Source organism: Simochromis diagramma, unplaced genomic scaffold (assembly GCF_900408965.1).
Source record: "Simochromis diagramma unplaced genomic scaffold, fSimDia1.1 OVJJ01000024.1, whole genome shotgun sequence".
Lineage (NCBI taxonomy): Eukaryota > Metazoa > Chordata > Actinopteri > Cichliformes > Cichlidae > Simochromis > Simochromis diagramma.
Window position 1 is genome coordinate 965,370 of NW_024387332.1, and position 20,708 is coordinate 986,077.

Sequence of the window (20,708 nt, forward strand, 5' to 3'; positions counted from 1 at the left end):
GGGCTGGACACAGGTTAGCAGCGTGAGCTCCAAGAGCTGGTTCTTGACCAAAGACTTCCCTCGCTAGCGGGTTGAAGATGTTCTGTTATGTCTTGTTTTCTTCATGATACGTCTCTAAACTAGCGGGGCTTGTGGAAACACAGACCCAACAAAAGGGACCACCATCTTGGCTCAGAGGAAAGCTGATCACCAAAGAGTTTGACCTTCATCACCCCTCAGTTCATCTTTCCTGTCACCCCAGCTAAGCAGGACGTTTGAGGACTGTGGAGTCGTCCTGGGCCACCTGGGGACATACAAGTTTTGTTCTTGGAAATATTTCTGTGTCATTAGCATAATTCATGGCTAACGCTTGAAGATGAAGCTGCGGTCAGAAGGAGACCCATCCTGAAGTCTTTCCCTCAGAGCCCTTCTCGTCTAAGTAACAGACTGTGTGGTTTTAGGAGTGCTTCATTCCTCTGCGTGGTCAGGGTTCGGCCTCTCTGCTGCCTCATTAATCGTCCCACCCTGTGCTGTGTTCAGTATGACGAAGGCAGGTCTGTTAGCGGTGGAGATGAGATGGAAAGCCTCAGTGTTCGGGTGGAGGCTGGCGTTTGAGAGCAGACAGTAGAGATAAGCTTGTGTCCTGCTCGCTCTTTCTGCTGAGTGAGTTTGACGTCTCCCAGAGGAACATTTGTCGTTCCTTTTTATTGGCTTTGCAATGAGTCTAAATTACCATAGGTCCTGTAGCTGCCCAATGAAGCGCAGCACTTTGTCAGTGTCACCGTGTGGCTGCTCCATATGGAGCGTGATTTATCGCCCTGACTCGCCCCAGCTCCTCTGCACTGAGTGGGATCCACGGCCCGTTTAGAGCATCTGTGTAAACCTCACCCGGGTGAATGCTTCTCGTGTCCCTGGATGATAAATCTGTACCTGTTTGGTGGAGGACCATCTGATGCTCCTCACAGCGGGAGCATCCCTCCGATGAGAAGCTGCACTGAAGTGCTGATTGGCACAGAGTTCTCGTCATGGACTTCACCGGCAGCGTTTCAGCAGATGGAGCGGTTTGGTAAATGTCACATCACTTCTGCTTTGGGATTCAGGAATAAATGAGGACAAACTTCCCTTTTAAGGTCGTCGTCTCTTCATCCCTGGAAATGTCAGCGTGTTCGGGTTATTGTTAAATGAACAGATGTTTGTCACAGCAGGGTTCTGACATGAAACTGAGACACACACGTGTGGTTGGGAACACGTGTGTTTACTATGTCATGTATGTGAGCGTGGAAAACGCTCTGTTGGGACATAAAGATCCAGAAACAGAAGACTGAGACATCACTGACCGGGACCAGACGGAGCGAGCACGTCTGTCCCATACCGGCTCCTCCCCTGTTAAATGCTCACACACGGAGTGTTGAGTTATCAGACCCCACTCGCCCTGACAGTAAAGACCAGCCCAGTAAAGCTTACCTGTTGTTCCCAGAGTACTTAATGGGAGGCAGTTCAGTTTTCAGGCCCCTCCTCTGTGGACCCAGCTTCCAGTTCGGATTCAGGAGACGGACACTATCTGAAGTGAGGAGGATTATTTCCATGAGTCTAATGTGAGCATCCCCAGTGTAAACCAGTATAAATGAAGAACAATAAGGAAACCATAGATGTGCCTAAACTGGGAATCACTGGGTGAATGTGAAAGTTTCACAGGTCGATTATTAGCCTCTCCTCTGATGGACGATGCTGTCATGTTTCTTATCCTGCACAGTCAGAGCTTCCAGTGCATTCAGCATGACAGCCCACTCCCACAGTGTGAGTGGGACAAGCCTGCCACTGTTTCTGAACGCTCATCTATGAACTGTGTGATCTCTGTCGGGCTGATCCTGGGCAGCCTCTCACACACACACACACACACACACACACAGACGCACACACACACACACACACACAGACACACAGACACGCACACACACAGACGCACGCACACAGACACGCACACATGCACACAGACACGCACGCACACACAGACAGACACACGCACACAGACACACACACACAGACACGCACACAGACACGCACACAGACACGCACACAGACACGCACGCACAGACACACGCACAGACACACACACACACACAGACACACACACGCACACAGACACACGCACACACGGACACGCACGCACACAGACATGCACACACACACAGACACGCACACAGACACACACGCACGCACGCACACAGACCACGCACAGACACACATACGCGCATACCAGCTAGCTCCTGTGTTCACTGAGATATTCAACATCTCTTTATCTCAGTCGGTGATCCCCACATGCTTCAAAGAGTCCATCATTGTTCCTGTCCCGAAAGAACCCCACCCTGCTTCTCTCAAATGACTATCGCCCTGTAGCCCTCACCTCAGTAGTGATGAAGTGCTTTGAACGCCTGGTCAGAGACTTCATCATTCTTCACTACCAGACACACTGGACCCACTACAGTTCGCTTACCGTCAAATCGTTCCACAGACGATGCCATCTCTCATCTCCTCCACACATCACTCACTCACTTGGACACTAGAAGGGGGAATTATGTTAAAATGCTCTTCATAGACTACAGCTCTGCATTTAACACCATAATTCCCTCCACACTCACCACCAAGCTGGAGCATCTGGGACTCAGCTCATCTATGTGTCTGTGGATCTCCAACTTCCTAACTGGCAGACCACAGGCAGTAAGGATGGGCGGACATGTCTCAGCCTCCACCACTCTCAGCACTGGAGCCCCCCAGGGGTGTGTTCTGAGCCCCCTGCTGTACTCTTTGTACACATATGACTGTGTGGCCACTACCAGCTCCACCACCATCATCAAGTTTGCTGACGACACCGTCGTGGTGGGCCTGATCTCTGATAACAACGAGACGGCCTACCTGAAGGAGATTAGGAATCTGGAGAACTGGTGCCAGAGGAACAACCTCCTTCTAAACGTCAGTAAGACAAAGGAGCTGATAGTGGACTTCAGCACAAAGCAGGAGAGGAACTACCAGACCCCCGTCATCAACGAGTGCCCAGTGGAGAGAGTGGACAGCTTCAAATACCTCGGAGTTCACATCACGCAGGACCTGTCATGGTCCTGTCACATCAACACCGTGGTGAAAAAGGCCCGTCAGCGTCTCTACCACCTCAGACGCTTGAGAGACTTCCAACTGCCCTCCAAGGTGCTCAGGAACTTTTACTCGTGCACCATAGAGAGCATCCTGGCGGGAAACATCTTAACCTGGTTCGGGAACAGCACCATGCAGGGCAGACGAGCTCTACAGAGGGTTGTGCGGTCAGCTGAGCGCACCATCCGCTCCGAGCTCCCTGACCTGCACTCAATCTACAGCAGGCGGTGCTGGACCAAGGCCAGGAAGATCGTGAAGGACCTCAGCCATCCCAACAACGGACTGTTCTCTCTGTTGAGGTCAGGAAAGCGATTCCGCTCCCTGAAGACCAACACAGAGAGACTGAGGAGGAGCTTCTTCCCGCAGGCGATACGGTCTCTCAATCACACCACCACACAGTACTGACCCACACATATAGTTCTTACACACACACTGGACTTTCTGGACTTTGTTTTTGCACAACACTGGTCACTATACTCTTCATTTCCGGTTAATACTTGTACAGCTGCTGTTATTGTGTATATATTATTTAGATTTAGATTTATTCATACATTCTTATATAGTTCTATATTGTGTATTTTGTTGTACAGTTATTTTATTTTCAACTTTAATTTATATATTTTATCTTATTCTTTCCCAGTTAAATTTACCCTTCATTCTAATTTGTGTTGTACAGTTATTTCAGTTTTAACCTTAATTTATATTTTATTCCTTCCTAGTTAAATTTACCCTTTTTTAATTTTTCATATTTATTTCCTATCTTATTCATAGCCTTTCCTTTTTTTTGTTTTCTTTAGGTCACGAGCAGTTGTCCAAGCATTTCACTGCATATCGTACTGTGTATGACTGTGTACGTGACAAATAAAATTTGAATTTGAATTTGAATTTGATTTGACACACACGCACAGACACACACGCACACAGACACACACACACAGACACACACACACACAGACACACGCACAGACACGCACGCAGACACACACGCACGCAGACACACACGCAGACACACGCACAGACACACACAGACACACGCACAGACACACACAGACACACACAGACACACGCACAGACACACACGCACGCACAGACACACACAGACACACGCACAGACACACACAGTCAGTGCCAGCAGAGGTTAGTGCTGAGAGACCGAGGAGGAGAAACATGTCCTCTTGTCCATCACCCTCCAGCAGCCTCTGCATCACCGTGTCCCGTATGTCCACATGTCCACGGGACAGCCCCACAGTGGTGTGATTTATTCACAGTCTGTGGCAGTTAGTGGTCTAATCTCACAGGCATGTGTGCAGCCTGTCCGGGTGTCGTCCATGACAAACCAGTGAGCTGTCCTTTACATCCTGTAAAGTTGGCTTCCTCTCAGCCTGAGCTGGGCGTGGATGTGTGGAGGTCTCCATAGTGCAGTGATGGCACTCAGAGTCCTGGACTGAGCAAAGATGGAGCTAGAAGTACAACTGCAGCCTTAGCAGAACTTGTTCTAGACATGAACTGGTGACCATTAGAATTCAAATCCAGTGAAATCATTTTCCAAAATGTGCTGAGGTAAAAGTCTCCTGATGGGCAGTGAGGCTCGCTTTGAACAGGAATGTGGTTTTTGGAGTTTAGACTAACAGTGACGCCATGTTTCATGGACCAACTGTTATAGCTGATTACAAACACCAAACCCTGACAGCTAGGGATGGGTACCGGTATCCGGTTCTGACATAAACGGTAGAAACCAGACCGAAAAGCAGCGCACATTTCGGTGCTTTTTTTTCCTGAGCTGTGATACACTTTAGATTCTAGCCAATCATTTTACGTTTCCGAGGATAGTAGGCGGGGCCAGGTACGTACGTTCTTTTAGAGCAGAGCTACAGATTAAAAATGCCCAAGGCGAAGTGGTCAAAGTCTGGCTGTACTTCAGCAGCCTGCAACAAGTGCGCCGTATTTGATAGCTTGCTGCGAGACCTCACACCGTGCACATCTACTGCAGGTGTGGTGCCTGTTATCGACCCGGAGTTAGCAACATCCCCCAAAAACCCGAAGAGGAGAGTCCTGGCCCCTAGCCCTGCCAGAGTAGCAGAAATGATGACGGATGATGATGCAGCAGCAGCCGTTCTTCTCTGCGTGAGTAGCTTAATGTTGTTCGTGTGTAATTTACGTTGAGTAGGCTAACCACGCTATTACATTAATGCCTGTAAGGTGAACTAGCAAACACCATCATAGCTACATGCAGCTGTCTTCTTGTTTGATGGCAGATACTCCCTTCACCCTGGCCAAAAAGGCTAAAATGACCAAAGAAAAAGTGGAAAACAGTTAAACATGAGAGGTTTTTGGACAAAGTTTGTTTTTTCCATTGTTTAAGCACTGCTTCCAGCCAAGAGTGATACCATATATGCCCCATAGCTGCAGAAAAGGCTGACATTGTTATCTTTTTACAAAAAAAAAACAGCTGAACATGAGAGGTTTTTGGACCAATTTTGTGTTCTCCATTCTTTAAGCACCAGTTTGAGCACCGTTTAAGCACCGGCACAGTTTCAAAAGTACCGGTTTGGTACTGGTATCGGATAAAACCTAAACGATACCCATCCCTACTGACAGCTATAAAAGATTAAATCCACTCTGCACATCTGCTTTCCTAATGTCAACTTCACAGTAAGAAAAAGATGTTGAATATCAGTTGTCCTGTATAAAACGGGCCTTTGTGGCATGACGATGCCCTTTAACACAACAGCTTCACTTATGTTTGAGTCAGTGAAATTGTGTCGCCCTACATGTTACTGATATTTTTGCTTATTTGATCACAGTGGTTAAAAACATTCGATTACAATCGCAGTGATTTGTCTTTCAGGAAAAGAGCATTCAAACTGGAATCACATATTTTGGGTATTTTTGTCTGCTGTGTGCTGAGCTAGCTAAGATGCTCAAACAGTTTGTCACTAACAGGTTGTCGTTCTGAGATTACGTGCTACTAGAGCTGCACAGTTTATCAAATTTGAAGCTTAATCACAATTTTGTATTTTAACAGTTAAATAAGCTGTTTGAGTGACAGTTAAATGAAAGCCGTGCTATTAAAAACACAAAGTCAGAGTAAATCTCACACTGTCAGACGTACATAAGCAGCAGGCGAGGAGCTTACACCCTAAAGCAAGAATCATCCTTAATAACTGCACAACTAATTCAGCTGGCTCACACCACAAACTGCAGTGAGACTAATGCATTAAGGCCAAGAACAACAAAGCAGTAGCTGCTAGTGTGAATCATCCAGCATGAACTCGGGCATAAACCTGACTCTGTACTGCGTATCTCACAAAGACACACTGTAATCACTAATGCGGCCACATTCCATTTAGCCACAGATGTTTGCCCATGAAACACAGTGAGTAATAAAGGCCTCATGATGACGGTAAACATACTACACAAAAGATATGTTATCACCTCCAAAGTGGCCAAACCAGCAAAATGTGGCAGTGGGACAAACAGGTCTGTGACAGCCGTCGAGTCCTCTGCTATTAGTTCTGTTCACATCTGACATAAAGGTGAAACACTTCAATATTCATTTCTAAAGATAAATCAGCACATCGAAACTGAATAAAGCTGAAACTGGTGCCCTGTTGGTTTCAGTAAGTGTTGATTTAGCATTTGCTAATTAGCATAGCCAAGGCTCGGAAAATGCTAATACCTTATGTTTTCTAGTGTAGATATTTTCCATGTCCAATCCAATAGCTAACCACCAAAATACAGCACACTAGCACATATTTAATACTGATTAAATTCTAATAGCAGGACTGTATAAGCAGTAAGTATGTTAAAGAAATGTTGTTATTGCAGCTAGCTGTTAGCCTCAGTCGTCACTGTTGTTCCAATCAACACAGAACTGCTGCGTGAAAACGAGGCTGCGGAGGCATCACCAAACCCTTGTAGGCTCAGAGTGAGTGATGACTGTGTCACCACGGTGTCAGATACATGCCTCTTCAAGCTACATTGTTTTAACCAGGAGCTTCCTAAATGCCTAAGTTGATGTTCACCAGGGAGATCATGTTCGTGCAAGTCAGAGGAAGGGGTGTGATTCAGTGAAAGTGGACAGAATCCAGAGGACACAGCAGGGAGGCAGAAAAGTCGGATAAGCGCTGAAGTTGTGGAGCGCTTGAAGGCATGGAGGCTCAGGCGACGTAGCTCTGAGGGCCGCACCAGCAGCGTACCGACGGCTGCTTTTAAACGTCCTTTTCAGCGAGTTCTTGTGTTTCCTCGTTCGTGACTAGACTGAGGGTGCACTCATTATCCTGCAAATACTGAACTGTGGAAAATACCAAAACTATGCAGAGGACGGTGTTGTAACTAGAGATGGACCGATCCGATATTACGTATCGGTATCGGTCCGATACTGACCTAAATTACTGGATCGGATATCGGAGAAAAATAAAAAATGTAATCCGATCCATTAAATATCACGAAAGCACCTCACAAAACTTGCAACACGCCGTAACTCACCTCAGAACGTTAGCACGTCGGAGCAGTATGCATCACGTGATAGAGCGGCTGTGGCATGCGGGACCTGTCGGTGGTCTGGATAGCATTTGGAGCTTCGCTAGCAACCCGGCATTTCATCTCCGACAAAGTTATCCCGAGAGAAGTAAAGCAAGTGTGTAAGTCCATCTCTGAATGTTTGTAAATCATTCCTGCGTTAAGCTTAACAAACGATATATGGAGCGACTGCCTCTTCTTGCTGCTACTTCAATCATGAAACTGCTTAATGATCAGCTGATCGGCTTTTCTGTCGCCAGTCCGTCTCTCTGGTTTTTTTTTTTTTTTGGCCCACTTTGCACCAGAAAGAGGAAACCAGCGGCTGAACAGCAGCAGCACGTTTAAGCTTGATCAGCTGTTGTTAGAATTTATTTAATATTACTTTCTACTCGAGGATCTTTTTCTACGTAGCTGACGGCTCTAACTGTGCAGGGGCGGATCTAGCAAAGTTTAGCCAGGGGGGCCGATAGGGCATGAACAGGGAAAAGGGGGCACAAAGACATACTTTTCTTTCTTATTCTCATTTAAAATGTCGAGCTTTTAATAAATAATTATCTGAATCTTACACCCAAAGTTTTAATTTGATGTAAAATGAATAGAAGTCAATTACTGTATATAGTGACTATTAAGTCTAATATACCCTAGTAAGCTATAGTACTTTTTCCTTTGGGAAGGTACCATCTGTGCAGTCTGCAATTTTGTTGAAGAAAGATGTTGAATCTATTTAATATTTCTTGAAAAATAATTGATTTCTGTGCATTTTTTTTTTCACACTGCATCAAATTAAGGTTGATTACGTCGATTAAGCATCATGAGGTGGAGCGTGAGGGGTGGTTCCCTATTTTTTTATTTTTTTATTTTTGTTGTTGCTGGGAGTTGGAACCCTATTAGTTAGGTTGCTTAATATTTACGCTAAGTACTCTTTAAAATACCAGAATAGGGAGGATGGTGTAGGTTTAAGTTTATTAGATTGATCAGTATTGCTGAACTATGAAATATTTTTTTTTTACATACAGGTATAACAGAATAGCTTTAGTGTAGTTGTTGTTTTAAACTTGAGTATGAACTTATACAAAATGCAGCAAGATATTTAAAAAACAGTTTTGTTGATTAAAAAACACTATATCGGATTCATATCGGTATCGGCAGATATCCAAATTTATGATATCGGTATCGGACATAAAAAAGTGGTATCGTGCCATCTCTAGTTGTAACACTGGTGGAAACAGAGACGGGTGGCGGAAATAAATACTAATGTAAATCAGCACAGTTCTGCTCTTGGACTGCTAATGCAGGCATTTTATAGCACTAATATAAATGTCATTATTAGCATTTAGCATCAACATGTTATTTTACAGTACAGGAATCATTTTAATTACAGGGACGATGCTTTCTATGTTTTTACATTGAAATTTAGTGTGTAAACGATTAGTCAGAGTATAACTGGTACTATTCATGCTGCAGTAGTTAAAGAGCGATCTTCTGCCAAACAGCAACCTCCTGCAGTTCCTTTAATGGCCACTAGAGGCTGGTCCATAACCAGCAGCTAACAAAGCTTGCTCCACCTTACTCCACCTTGCCATTCAAATGTGGCTGCTTCTGACGTTACAGTATTATTTCATGTAAAACATGAATGTTGACTTGACCACAGCATATACATCTGTGCTTCTGCCATGTTCGAGTGGCTTACAGCCAGACTTTAATAGTTGTTACCAGCCCATGACATGCAAACGAATGAGAAAAAGAGAAGTAAATGTATTCTAAGGCTGTAGCTGAAGGTTGGTGGTTCGATCCCCGTCTGCTCTAGTCTACATGCCAAATATCTTGGACAAGATGCTAACCCCAAGTTCCTCTGCGATGCGTCCATCAGAGTATGAATATTAGAAGCACTTTCATAGACAGTTGTAGAAGCGTGCTGTGTAAGAAGCAGTCCATGCACCGTTCTACACAGGTTGTTGTTTTTTGCAGTGGCATTGACCCTTCTGTGCTAAGCTCATGTTAGCAGCAGTCTGCACCTGTTTTCCATCAGGCCTCACCCACGGCTCAGGATGTAATCAGGTGTTTTTCCCCAGGCTGTCAGCGTGTGTGTCTCTCCATAATAAAAGGCCAATCTGGCTCTGTCGTCCATCACAGCAGCATTTCCTGTCTTTACCTCATGCCTCACAACGACAGGCAGGGATCTTATCTCCGGCTGGCCTGGAAGACCTTTCCCTCGTGATGTCAGCAGGACATAATGATGCCGTATTGAAAAAAACCATAAACGTGCGACTGCTGATCTGTTATCGGGCTCATGGCACATGAAGGAGCTGAATGAGTTCTGTGAATGATGTGCTCTGATGTTCAAACCAGATAGGTGGATGTGATTGATATCACCACACAGAGCTGGGGAGTGTGTGGCGCTGGTTCCATCTGAGTGAAACGCTGCATCACACTGTAGCAGACACATTCACCCAAACACAGGACGGCTCTGAGTTTGGTGGACAAAGTCAAACAACCATTACTGCACATTTTTACTCTGACAATGGAAATCTGTGTAAATGCATTAGACAGGCACCTGTTAGTCCTGAGCCACCTGGGAGCAGCAGAGTTCAGCAGGACTAGTGTTCGTTCAGTCTTTTCTAACACAGCATTTCACACATTAACTTGTGCAACAAGTGTCTCCTGGAGAAGAGTCCATTTGGTGATGGACGTCCTTTATAAGGCAGGACGCGGACCCCAGCCAGAACCTGCAGCAGGTTCAACTAATTCCAGTACAACCATTAAAAAGTGAGTCTGAGAGCAACACTGAGCTCTCACCAGGACACGGAGGTACCGCTGTGTTTAAAGCTTATTGGACTGCACTGTGATTCATACATTTTGTGACCGGCCCGTTAGCTTGTAGCGTGTTGCAGCTAGAATATAGCTGCTCAGGGCGATGGATGTGAATTTTGTGAAGTTTTCTTTATAGAATTATTCTGACCAGACTTTGTTTATCGTGGATCTGCTGAAACGGCATTTTATCATCTTATCTCTTTAATTGGACGTAGCTCCTGCAGAAACAGGATGTCAGGCAGAGGCAGATCAGATTGTTCTGCTGTGTAAACCGATGTGACGAGAAGTCAGACGTTTTGAAGTTGGGAACTATTTAGATATATTTTGAATCTTTGTAGTTCCGATGTGCCTTCCTGCTTCCCAGAAAGCAGAGAAACCGTCCTGACAGTTTGTACAGATGTGTCTTCTGAACTTGGACACGTCTCAGATCTTTTCTGTACTTTGTTTTCTGCAGTCTTTCTCATCCAGCTATATCAGGTTTAAGTGTCATCAGTGGCCCGTTTGCACCGTGCCAGAGGACGGTGTGCCCTCTGCCCTGTGTGGATGATGGTTGAGTCAGCACAGCATCTGTGAGCTCGTTCCTGATGCTGTCAGAACGACTCGGACGCCTCGTGTTCACCTTACTTACGTCTGTGTTGGCGATTCAAACGGTCGTGTGCGCTCTGTGCTCAGACTGGATGCTGCTGTGAGACACATCAGCAGTTTCTCAGGGATAGTTTGTGTTTCCAGTCTCTGTGAGCGTTACGATGCTGCTCACGTCTGTATGTGAAATATTAGGAATGAGTCGGGCTGTGGTGGAAAGTCACAGCATATTTATTAGTACACACACAGATATGCTTACTGTTTGTACTACTTTGTTCCTGTACTTCACTGCATGTCAAAGGAAATATATTTGAGGAAAATGTTGTTTACTTTTTAAATTTAGATTGGTGTTTATGTTCTACTCTGAGCCCCTCCCGGATGGCTGAACTTCTCACCCTATCTCTAAGGGAGAGGCCAGCCACCCTTCGGAGGAAGCTCATTTCTGCCGCTTGTATCCGCGATCTCGTTCTTTCGGTCACTACCCACAGCTCGTGGCCATAGGTGAGGGTAGGGACGTAGATCGACCGGTAAATTGAGAGCTTTGCTTTTACTTCGCTGCTCCTCCACATCGAAAGGAGCCAGCTGAGGTGGTTCGGGCATCTGACAAGGATGCCCCCTGGGCGAGGTGTTCCAGGCATGTCCCACCGGGAGGAGGCCCCGGGGCAGACCCAGGACACGCTGGAGAGATTATATCTCTCGGCTGGCCTGGGAACGCCTTGGTGTTCCCCCGGATAAGCTGGAGGAGGTGGCTGGGGAGAGGGAGGTCTGGGCCTCTCTGCTTAGGCTGCTGCCCCCGCGACCCGGCCTCGGATAAAGCGGATGAAGATGGATGGATGATGGTTGGTTTTTATGTTACCTAAGGAATTTGACACTTTAGCCTAGCTTAGCATAAAGACTGTAAATGTGGAATAAAACTATCTTGGCTCTTCCTAAATGGTTAGCAGTCCACTTCATTCCTGTAATGTTCATGTCTTATTTATTTAATCTGTACAGGAAACAGTCAGAAACTAAAAGTTGTTGGTTAGTGTGGGGAAGTGAGTATTTCTGCTAATGAATTGCTAAGCTAGCTCTTTATAGTCTTTAAATGAAGTTTTGGTACTTGTTTTTGAGCGTTAGCATCATGTTAGCACACACGTTAAAGCCTTAGTGCCATCTACTGAATGGCAGTGATGCCTTTGTTCCCAAACAAACAGCAAACCTCTTGCTTTTTTTGCTGACATAGACATAGATGTCCTGGTCGCACTAAGCATGTGTGGCTGTGCTGAGCGTTTTCCTCTCATAGCTGGACCAGGAGTTCTTTATCAGCAGTTTATACATCAGAAACTGTTCAATAAACGACATTTTTGGAGAGTTTTCAGAGATATTGCAGACAAACATTGGTTGTGATTCTCGACCTGCATGGCGGGTGACGTGGGGGATGGGCATTTCGGGCAAAAATACTTTACAGTATTCAATGATAACGGTTCTCCAAAGGTTCCCACCCCTGTAGCCCCACCTACTCTAAAACAACTGCACATAATTGTGGCACACCTGTGACCTGCTAGCTTCCCGTGGCAGAGCTACAGGGCACAGGGATGTGATGACTAAGCACAGGTGAAAATGAAATGTATGTGCTTCTGTTCCAGGCTGTATGCTGTGTTTTGGCCAATCAGCCTTCTTTCGCTTCAACCACCCCGAGGAAGCCTTCAGGATGAAGAGTATGATGCCCCAAGGAGGAAGTGTCTCTGCTGGGGACTACAGACTCTGTGCAGGTACTGTGCCGTTATTGTGGGGTTTCCACATACATACGTAGTATATCCTGTCTGTTATTACTCGGGAGCACTGACTCCACACCTCGCAAACACAAATCACTTTGAAAAGCTCAGCACTGGCACTTTGTCCAGGAAACAGAAAGACCTCGTTTCCCCCGTAAGAAAGCTCATTTTCAGCTCGGCCTGCACGGATGAAAGGAGCAGACGGTAAAAAGGTGGGTGCTGGAGGTGGAGAGGTGTAGTTTACAGGTGGCTGCTTGTACAGCAGTAAACTCCACACAAGGGTGGAGCAAGTGGAGCAGCAGAAGTGGGACGCCAATTTTTCTTTGTGTGTTTGTTGGCTTTTCAAATGTCAGCTGCTCTCAGTTACTTTGGTTGGTGTTTCATTAAAAAGACATTTTATATTTGCAGAGTCATAGGTTGGTCAGAGTTCTGTTTGCAGCTCTGTTATCAGACCCTCGTCGTCACTTGGAGGGTCTGTTGGAGCCCAGAGCCTGAGCAGGGCCCAGCTGGGACCGAGTTGACACCATGCATGTTTCATCTCATTCCTCTGCGTCTCCAGGCAAAGTGTGTGTGTGTCCACAGCTGTAAGTGTACCTTCTCTTGGCAAGCTATACTTCCAGGGATCTGTCACAGCATCTCGTCCCCCGTCCTCCCCCACAGTTGACACGGCGTGCCACCAGGGGATAAGTATAGCACACAGGCACGCTGCCTGCTCTGGACTTCCTGATCCACTAATGAAAGCCTTCCGTTGTTTAGAAACGTACCAATTACGCATTCCTGAGTTGCGTTCAGATGAAGATTGCTTATGCCACTCCCATGATAAACGCAGCATGTCCGCCGTGTCAGCTTGAAAAGACTTGAAAGTGGCACATGTTATCTTTGTGTGTGAACTAGTGTGTGTCAGCTGTGAGTCAGTGTGAGTGTGGTTAGGCTGAATCTCTGCGATGTACAGATGCAGTTTGTGCTCTAGGATCAACAAACTGTAGTCACTTCCTGTCTTTACGATACCTCGGAGCATCTCTCTCTTCATGGTGCAGGTAGAGTCAGTACAGGTGTGACGGCTGGACAGAGCTGATAGACTGAAGCACCACACGTGGATGTCACGTTCCATCAAGCACATAACGTGTATAAACTGTACACAAAAGATGGAGACAGTTTGTGGGTCTGAAATGTGAAGCTGCTGTATGAGTATGAAACCTGCACTCTTTGTAATGACTCACAGATCTACTTGATTTGTGACTTGAGTAAACGGGTAAAGATTCCATTAGAGTAAAATAAAAATGGCCTGTATTTGTATAGCGCTTTACTCGTCCCTAAGGACCCCAAAGCGCTTTACACATCCAGTCATCCACCCATTCACACACAGGTGATGGCAGCTACATTGTAGCCACAGCCACCCTGGGGCGCACTGACAGAGGCGAGGCTGCCGGACACTGGCGCCACCGGGCCCTCTGACCACCACCAGTAGGCAACGGGTGAAGCGTCTTGCTCAAAGACACAACAAACCGGCAACCTTTCGATTACAAATAGAAGATCAATGAGGTCATGGTGACCTTGTGATTGACATGCCGCCGGCCCATCAGTCTGCAGCTTCCCTTCATTTCACAGTCAGCGCTGCTCGTTGCTATTTCCTCGTCACAAACTGCTGCAAAACGCCGAGATGGTCAGTTTGGAAATGCTAACAATGGGTGATCCTGCTTCTGTCTTTGGTATACAGTCTGTTTTCCATACACACGTGAATGATGGAAAAATTACTGATCGAAATCTCTGAGTCTGCTTTAAATCCGTTCTGCTGGTCCAGGGCTCCTGAGGACTTCTGATCTCCCTAACGGGACCATGCTGCCACACATACATGGTAACACTGGAAGGAGTCCTGCAGACAGGGGACGTTTGGTGTTGTCAGCAGCCTGGTGGCGCTGGTTGGGATATTAGTTGTTTATGGCCTACTTCTGTGAATCCTAAAACTTGCATCACTTTGTAACGATTGTCTTGCAAAATCAAATCTCATGCAATTCTCCAGAGTCGTGTGCACTTTGCACCACTCTGTCAGTCCGCCCTCCATTTCCTTAGCTGTTTATCAGGTTTGGAGTGGGGTTGGAGCCTGTCCCACGTGGCGCTGGCGGAGAGGACATGTCATCAGTTTCTGTGCAAGACAGAGAGACAGACAGCCACACACTGTCACATCCTCCACTGAAGACCAGCAAAGAGTCACAAATTGCAGCGGCGTCCGTCGCATTTACCTGTCTCGTTTAGTTTCTGCAAGCTTTGCTGGATTTTCATCCAGCCGGCACTTCCTGTATCTCAGTGCGAGGCCAGCAGACGGCTTTGTGGTTCCTTAAAGTGGCTGATGGCTGGGGTTACAGTATCCTTTTCAGAGGCTATTTATAAAGCTCCCAGTTCCAGTGTGCTGTCTCCCATCTCTGCGCCCTCCCTGCCTGGGTTTCCCCTCTGGTCCCTGTTCCCCAGCCTTCTGTATTCTTCCCAGTGAAAGGCCTTTATCTCCCAGTGACTTGGCTGCTGGACAGCTCTGAGGACAAGGCTGAAGGCTGGGGATGCAGTTGTGGTTTTAGATTGGCACTGCTGCATGCTGAATCTCTTTTTTTCACTATTATGAAATGAAAGCAAGTGCTTATTAATAAAGCACTATTAGGACGTCAAACTGGGGATCTTTTTGCCATTTAACAGGGTAACCGCCACATATTTCCTGCCCCTGTTTTCCATTTCCAAACCCACATTTCCATCCCAGAAGAACCTCTCTCATTTTCCTTTAAATATTTCACCATGCTCGATCAGTGTGAGTGTTTTTATGTGGAAAGATATTCAGACAGACGGTGGATGCACAGGAATATTTGTCATTTCTGACTTTTGTCCCAAAGGTGATCTTTTTGAGGTTCGTCTTGTTTGGGTAAACTAATAAGCTGCATCGCTCTCTCACTGCCATCCCTGGCTTTAATGTGGACACGGGCCGTTTTAATACTTTCTCCTCGGTCGCATCTAAACTGCATTATTGACACAGAGAACAGTGACGAACAATAAAATGTGCTGCCGTGACAAACTGCTCGCAAATCTCGCAGTGGTTCACATCACTGCGGGCAGGAAAAGCTTCGTTAAGTAAACCACGACACGGTCAGTCATACAAATGTACCTTCAAAATAAAATAAATGCCTGTCACCAGGAGTTCAGAGCGATTTGTTTTTCGTAACTGGGTTTAATTGTAAAACTGCACTTCTAAGGTATTTTATGGACTTTCATATTCAGTTAAAATCGGCCTTAATAGTGAAAATGTTCTCAACAGTGGCACGTTCCCTTGACGCTAATAGAGCTTTACTTTGAAAGTCAAGACCGGAAATGCCGTGTTACTGTTCGCGTAACCTGACGCCAGCGGTTCGGCGGTCTGCAGCGGTACCCAGCACCCCGGCTGAACTGTCAGCGCGGCGTTGAAGCTCCGTGTCTCTTCGGTGTGTGTGGAGCCAGACACGGCGGGGCTCTGCCACAGCCGCCCTGTCAGCGCTGTCCGGAGGACGTGGCCTCATGTGTGGGTCATATAGCAGGTGAACCGCACTGAAACTGACCGGGGCGCAGTTTTATTCCTTCATGTGAGTAACCCTAGCTCTCCGCGCCTGAGAAAAGTGATGCCAAGCGGTCACACGCCAAACTCCATTAACAATACGTTGATTTTTCATTCGTGCATTTATCTAAGAAGGTGTGCACGTCTTAGAGCAGCGGTACACACTCGAACCAATCACTGTGACTTTGCATCTTTATTCGGATCATATCACATTAATAAACACGACTGTGTGATTTCCTCTAAATACATCTGATCTTCTTTGCTAACAGCATGATACGGCGTTCTTGTCAGGGGGAGAAATGGGTAATGGCAGATGAACCAAGCGTGTGTTTGATAGCTAGCGCTTCCATATGATGGTATTGGTGCCGAAAAGCAGAGGATGTTCCGTGTGATAAAATATCATGCCGTCATGTTGAAGCCAGCGCTCGTCTTTACCCGCGAACACGCCGGCGTAAATTGCCAGTTTTTAAATGAAGTTTGTCGCGATGCGCTGGAGGCGATGGTCTGTATGCCATGACATCATTGCACGGGCTTTCCCTCAGAAACCGGCCGCCTTTATCCCGTATTGTGTGTTCCTCACATCAGGATTCGTGACGGTCGATGTGACACTAGCATTGTTACTTCACTGCCGTGTTATTTACACGCAGATGCGTTCATATTCAGTTGTGGTGAGGCTGTCACGTGGGCAGAGCTTGGCGTTATTAGAGAAAAAGCAGGCATAGCTGCTGTGGTGTCAGCTGAGCAGGCACAGCTAATGCATTATTTGCGAAGCTTCTGTATTTTAAAGCACTTGCACTGATGGGATTTGCCTCTGTGACACAAAACTGACTCTTTTATTTGCTTCTCAGACACGACAGCTGTTTTATTACCTCTGTGTTTGCACTGATGACGCTACCTTACAATAATCCTCATTTAAGGTGAATAAAACCTGATCTGTGGAGTGTTCCCTGCCTCAGAGCCACGTGGCTGTGTGTTTCTGGTGTTATAATCTACTGTGCTGACATTGGAGGAAGATGATTAAGATGAGATAACCTGGCCTGTGTCCTACGTTTGCTTTCGGGCCATACAGTAATTGGGTTATGTAGGCACATTTTCTCCTATCCAGTGCCGTCTGTGTGTCCTTTCTTCCTTTTTTCCCCTCACCGCTAATCCCTTCTCTGGCCTTGTACTTACCTGTCTTCCACAGTAGGCTGGAAAATTGACGTTGAATGCATCTTAAATAACAGGTTCAAATTCAGCAGTTTGTGAAGCTCTCTGGGGAGGTGAGGAAGTCTGGCAGTACATGTTTTAAATAGTTTCATTTCAGTGCGGCTGTGAAGAGTTAGGAGGGGCTAAGGCTCGTAGGATGTTTTCGGCACAGTAAGGAACGCTGTGACACAACCACACAGGAATAATGGGAAGTTATCAGGGTTAAAGATGGGCTCTTAAAGGAAGGCAGTGTCACTGCACTTCTCCTGTTCAGGGGAAAGAGATCATCCAACAGTGTTACTCTCATAGTCATTGAAGGTAGTTGTATTAAAAAGCTCTGGTTAAAAAACTCTCGTTACCCACAGAGGCTTTTTATACTAAAGCTGGTTGGACCGCCCAGAACAAAGATGTTTAGAGTTTTTATGCATCTAACACAGTGACGGGACTGACTGTCCAGCAGGAAACCAATCACAATCTTTCATATTAGTTTGGAGCTTCATTTCTTCCCATGTCGTCGCTCCGTGCTGTCAGGTCGGTGCCGGTTGGAGAGCCGAGTGACATCAAGGATCACTAGATCCTTGATGTCACTTGGCTCTCCCGAGTCATCTCGCTGCCACAGGTTACAGCAGTCCTTGTAAAACCCGCTGAGCTCGAGGGCAAAACTAACCAGAACCTGAAGCCTGTAGAGAGCTGTATGTTTTTTCCTGTTGTCGGTGTATACACGCAAATGAGAGCGTGCTTTTGTTTTTCCTGCCTTGCACTAAAAAACAAAACATTGTGCGTTGCTAACTGATGGCGATTTGCAATGTCGTAGTCAGCCTTTGAAGGACCCTCATCACTGCTGCTTTGCTGTTTAAGTCGTGCCATGATGCACAGTGTATTCTGAACAGTCTGTTTTTGCTGCTGCTGTTAGAATTATGAAAATGCCGTCGCTGCCCCACTGCAAATGTTTTCTTTGTGTGATATCTAATGAGCCGGGGCATGTGGTGGAGCTGGGGGAGTTATTGAGGTGCAGGATATCGTTGACTCTGTTTGAATACCTGTCTGATGCCCGTTTTATTCTCTCTGCTTTCCCTCTAGACACAGAGAGCTTGGTCAATGGGAATCACCAGCCCAGTGCAGCCCAGTGTCCCCCAGCTCCTGGAGAGAAAGTCCAATCCGAGCACAGCGCTATCGTCAGCTCTATTGAGAGGGACCTCCAGGAGATCATGGATTCTCTAGTCATGGATGACCCTCAGCCTTCTTCATCGGACGCCATGAAGCCTCCCGGAGGCCAGTCCGCAGCTCACTCTCCTCTGTCACCCATGGTCAACGGAGGGGGCCGGTATCTGTTATCGCCTCCTACCAGCCCAGGGGCCATGTCTGTGGGGTCCAGCTATGAGAACACATCGCCTCCTTTTTCCCCACTGTCCTCCCCCTCAGCAGCCAGCAGTGGAAGCTTTACCAGTCCATCTCCTAGTGGAGGACCCCAGGACCAGAGTTCTTCTCTGCCGCCAGTGCCTGTACGCTCCTCTAGCTACAACTTCACCGCCCAGCCTCCGCCGGTACCCCAGCCACGGACCATACTGCCTAACTTCAGCAGCAGTGGGGTGAGCCAAAAGGTTCAGGAAAGCCCCAGGTTGCCGCGAAAGGTCTTAACGGAGGCTCCTCCAAGCCCCAAGCCAAGCCACACAGGACTGGGCCAAGATGGGTCTGAGAGCCCTCGGCAGACCCCCCTTCTGTCCTCCAGTGAATCTCTTAGCGGTAGAAACGCTGTGCCAAGTAGCCCCAGGCCCACACCCAAGTTTCCGACCTGTTCATCCCCATCGCCCTCCAGCCCCAGGACCAAGACTACCACAGTGCTCCAGGAAAGACCTGCCAGCCCCTTCAGAGAGCACGCCCCTCTGGCCGATCGCTCTCTCACTTCCAGCCCCTCCAGGCAGCTTTCTCAACCCACCAGAGCGTTCCAGCCTCCCCTGGACCCCATCGTCCACATAATCCAAGGATCACCTCTCCAGCAGCATCCGCGCTCGTTGCAGCCCCCGGAAAGCCCTCGCTTGGCCAGGAGGAACGTGGAGGTGAACGGGGGCGGTGGAGCAGGCAGCAGTATGAGAGAGTTGCCACCTTTAAGCCCCTCCTTGGCTCGCAGAGGGGTTCCAGTTCTCCCAGGGGCACTTCCGGGCACGGTGAACCCACTGAGGACTCTGGACAGCCCCTCAAATCTGGGCAAGGTTGTTCCAGAGAGCCCCAGACTTCGGCGCAAGTCAGAGGAGCAGACTTGCAGCAGAGGCATCCGAGCTCGCAGCCCATCACCTACCTCGTTGTTGACGGAGAGCAGCGTCGGGGGTACAGGGGTACGGAAAGCGAGCTTTGGGAATTCCTTGTCGCCTGCTTACAGTCTGGGCTCGTTGCCGGGTTCCTCTCCTGTAGCCAGCCCAAGGACCCACAGAAAGATGTCTGCAGGGAGACCGCACCCCGGTATGAGGGAGAGGAAGAACAGCATCACAGAGATCAGCGACAACGAGGACGATCTGCTGGAGTACCACCGACGACAGAGAGAGGAGAGGCTCCGCGAGCAGGAGATGGAGAGGCTGGTGAGTCGGGACCGTACCTCAGCGGTCTTTAAAAAACAGCTTATGGATGCGCCGTGTCAGCTGATTAGTGTTTGCACACTTTTCTTCCAGCTGAGTTGTTGCTGATAATCCTGACAGATCCTTTTACGGTTTTCACCTTGTAATCCTCTTTTTAAATTCAGTAGCTTTAATTCATGGAGAAGACTTTTCAAAGGCCTAAAGTCACAAACTGTGATGGCAGACGCACTGTATTAATGAACTCGTTAGCTCATCAGCTGATGGTGTAACACTGGGACTGCATTAAACCTCTACAGGCTGAACAAACCAGCTCACTTGTTTCATATGAATTTCCTGAACAGTCTAATTTCCGTGGTCCTTGCAGACGTGGAGATGAGTGAGCAGTAATAACTGTTAGAGGTTCAGTGTCTCCCCGCTGGCCTTCAACCTGTGAAATAGTCCCGCTGGGCTTAAGACTGTCAGGCATTTTCATTACTTTATTAACTAATTATTCGTTCCAGAGAACCGTCTAGAGATTCATGAATGATTAGTGTCAAACTTTTCCAGCACAGATCTGATCTTCCCAGTGAGAGAGAAAGTGGCTGAAGC

The 20,708-nt window shown here is 47.2% G+C and overlaps 1 protein-coding gene across 3 annotated transcripts in view; it reads left to right on the plus strand.

The window, feature by feature from the left end:
• phldb1b (pleckstrin homology-like domain, family B, member 1b) overlaps positions 1-20,708 on the plus strand; it is a 109,286-nt gene that overhangs the window by 50,535 nt on the left and 38,043 nt on the right. For all 3 annotated transcript variants that reach the window (XM_040006328.1, XM_040006327.1, XM_040006329.1), the window contains exons 5-6: positions 12,666-12,791; positions 18,631-20,123. In XM_040006328.1, the coding sequence (XP_039862262.1) occupies positions 12,666-12,791; positions 18,631-20,123 (1,619 nt within the window). The remainder of the gene's footprint in view (positions 1-12,665; positions 12,792-18,630; positions 20,124-20,708) is intronic.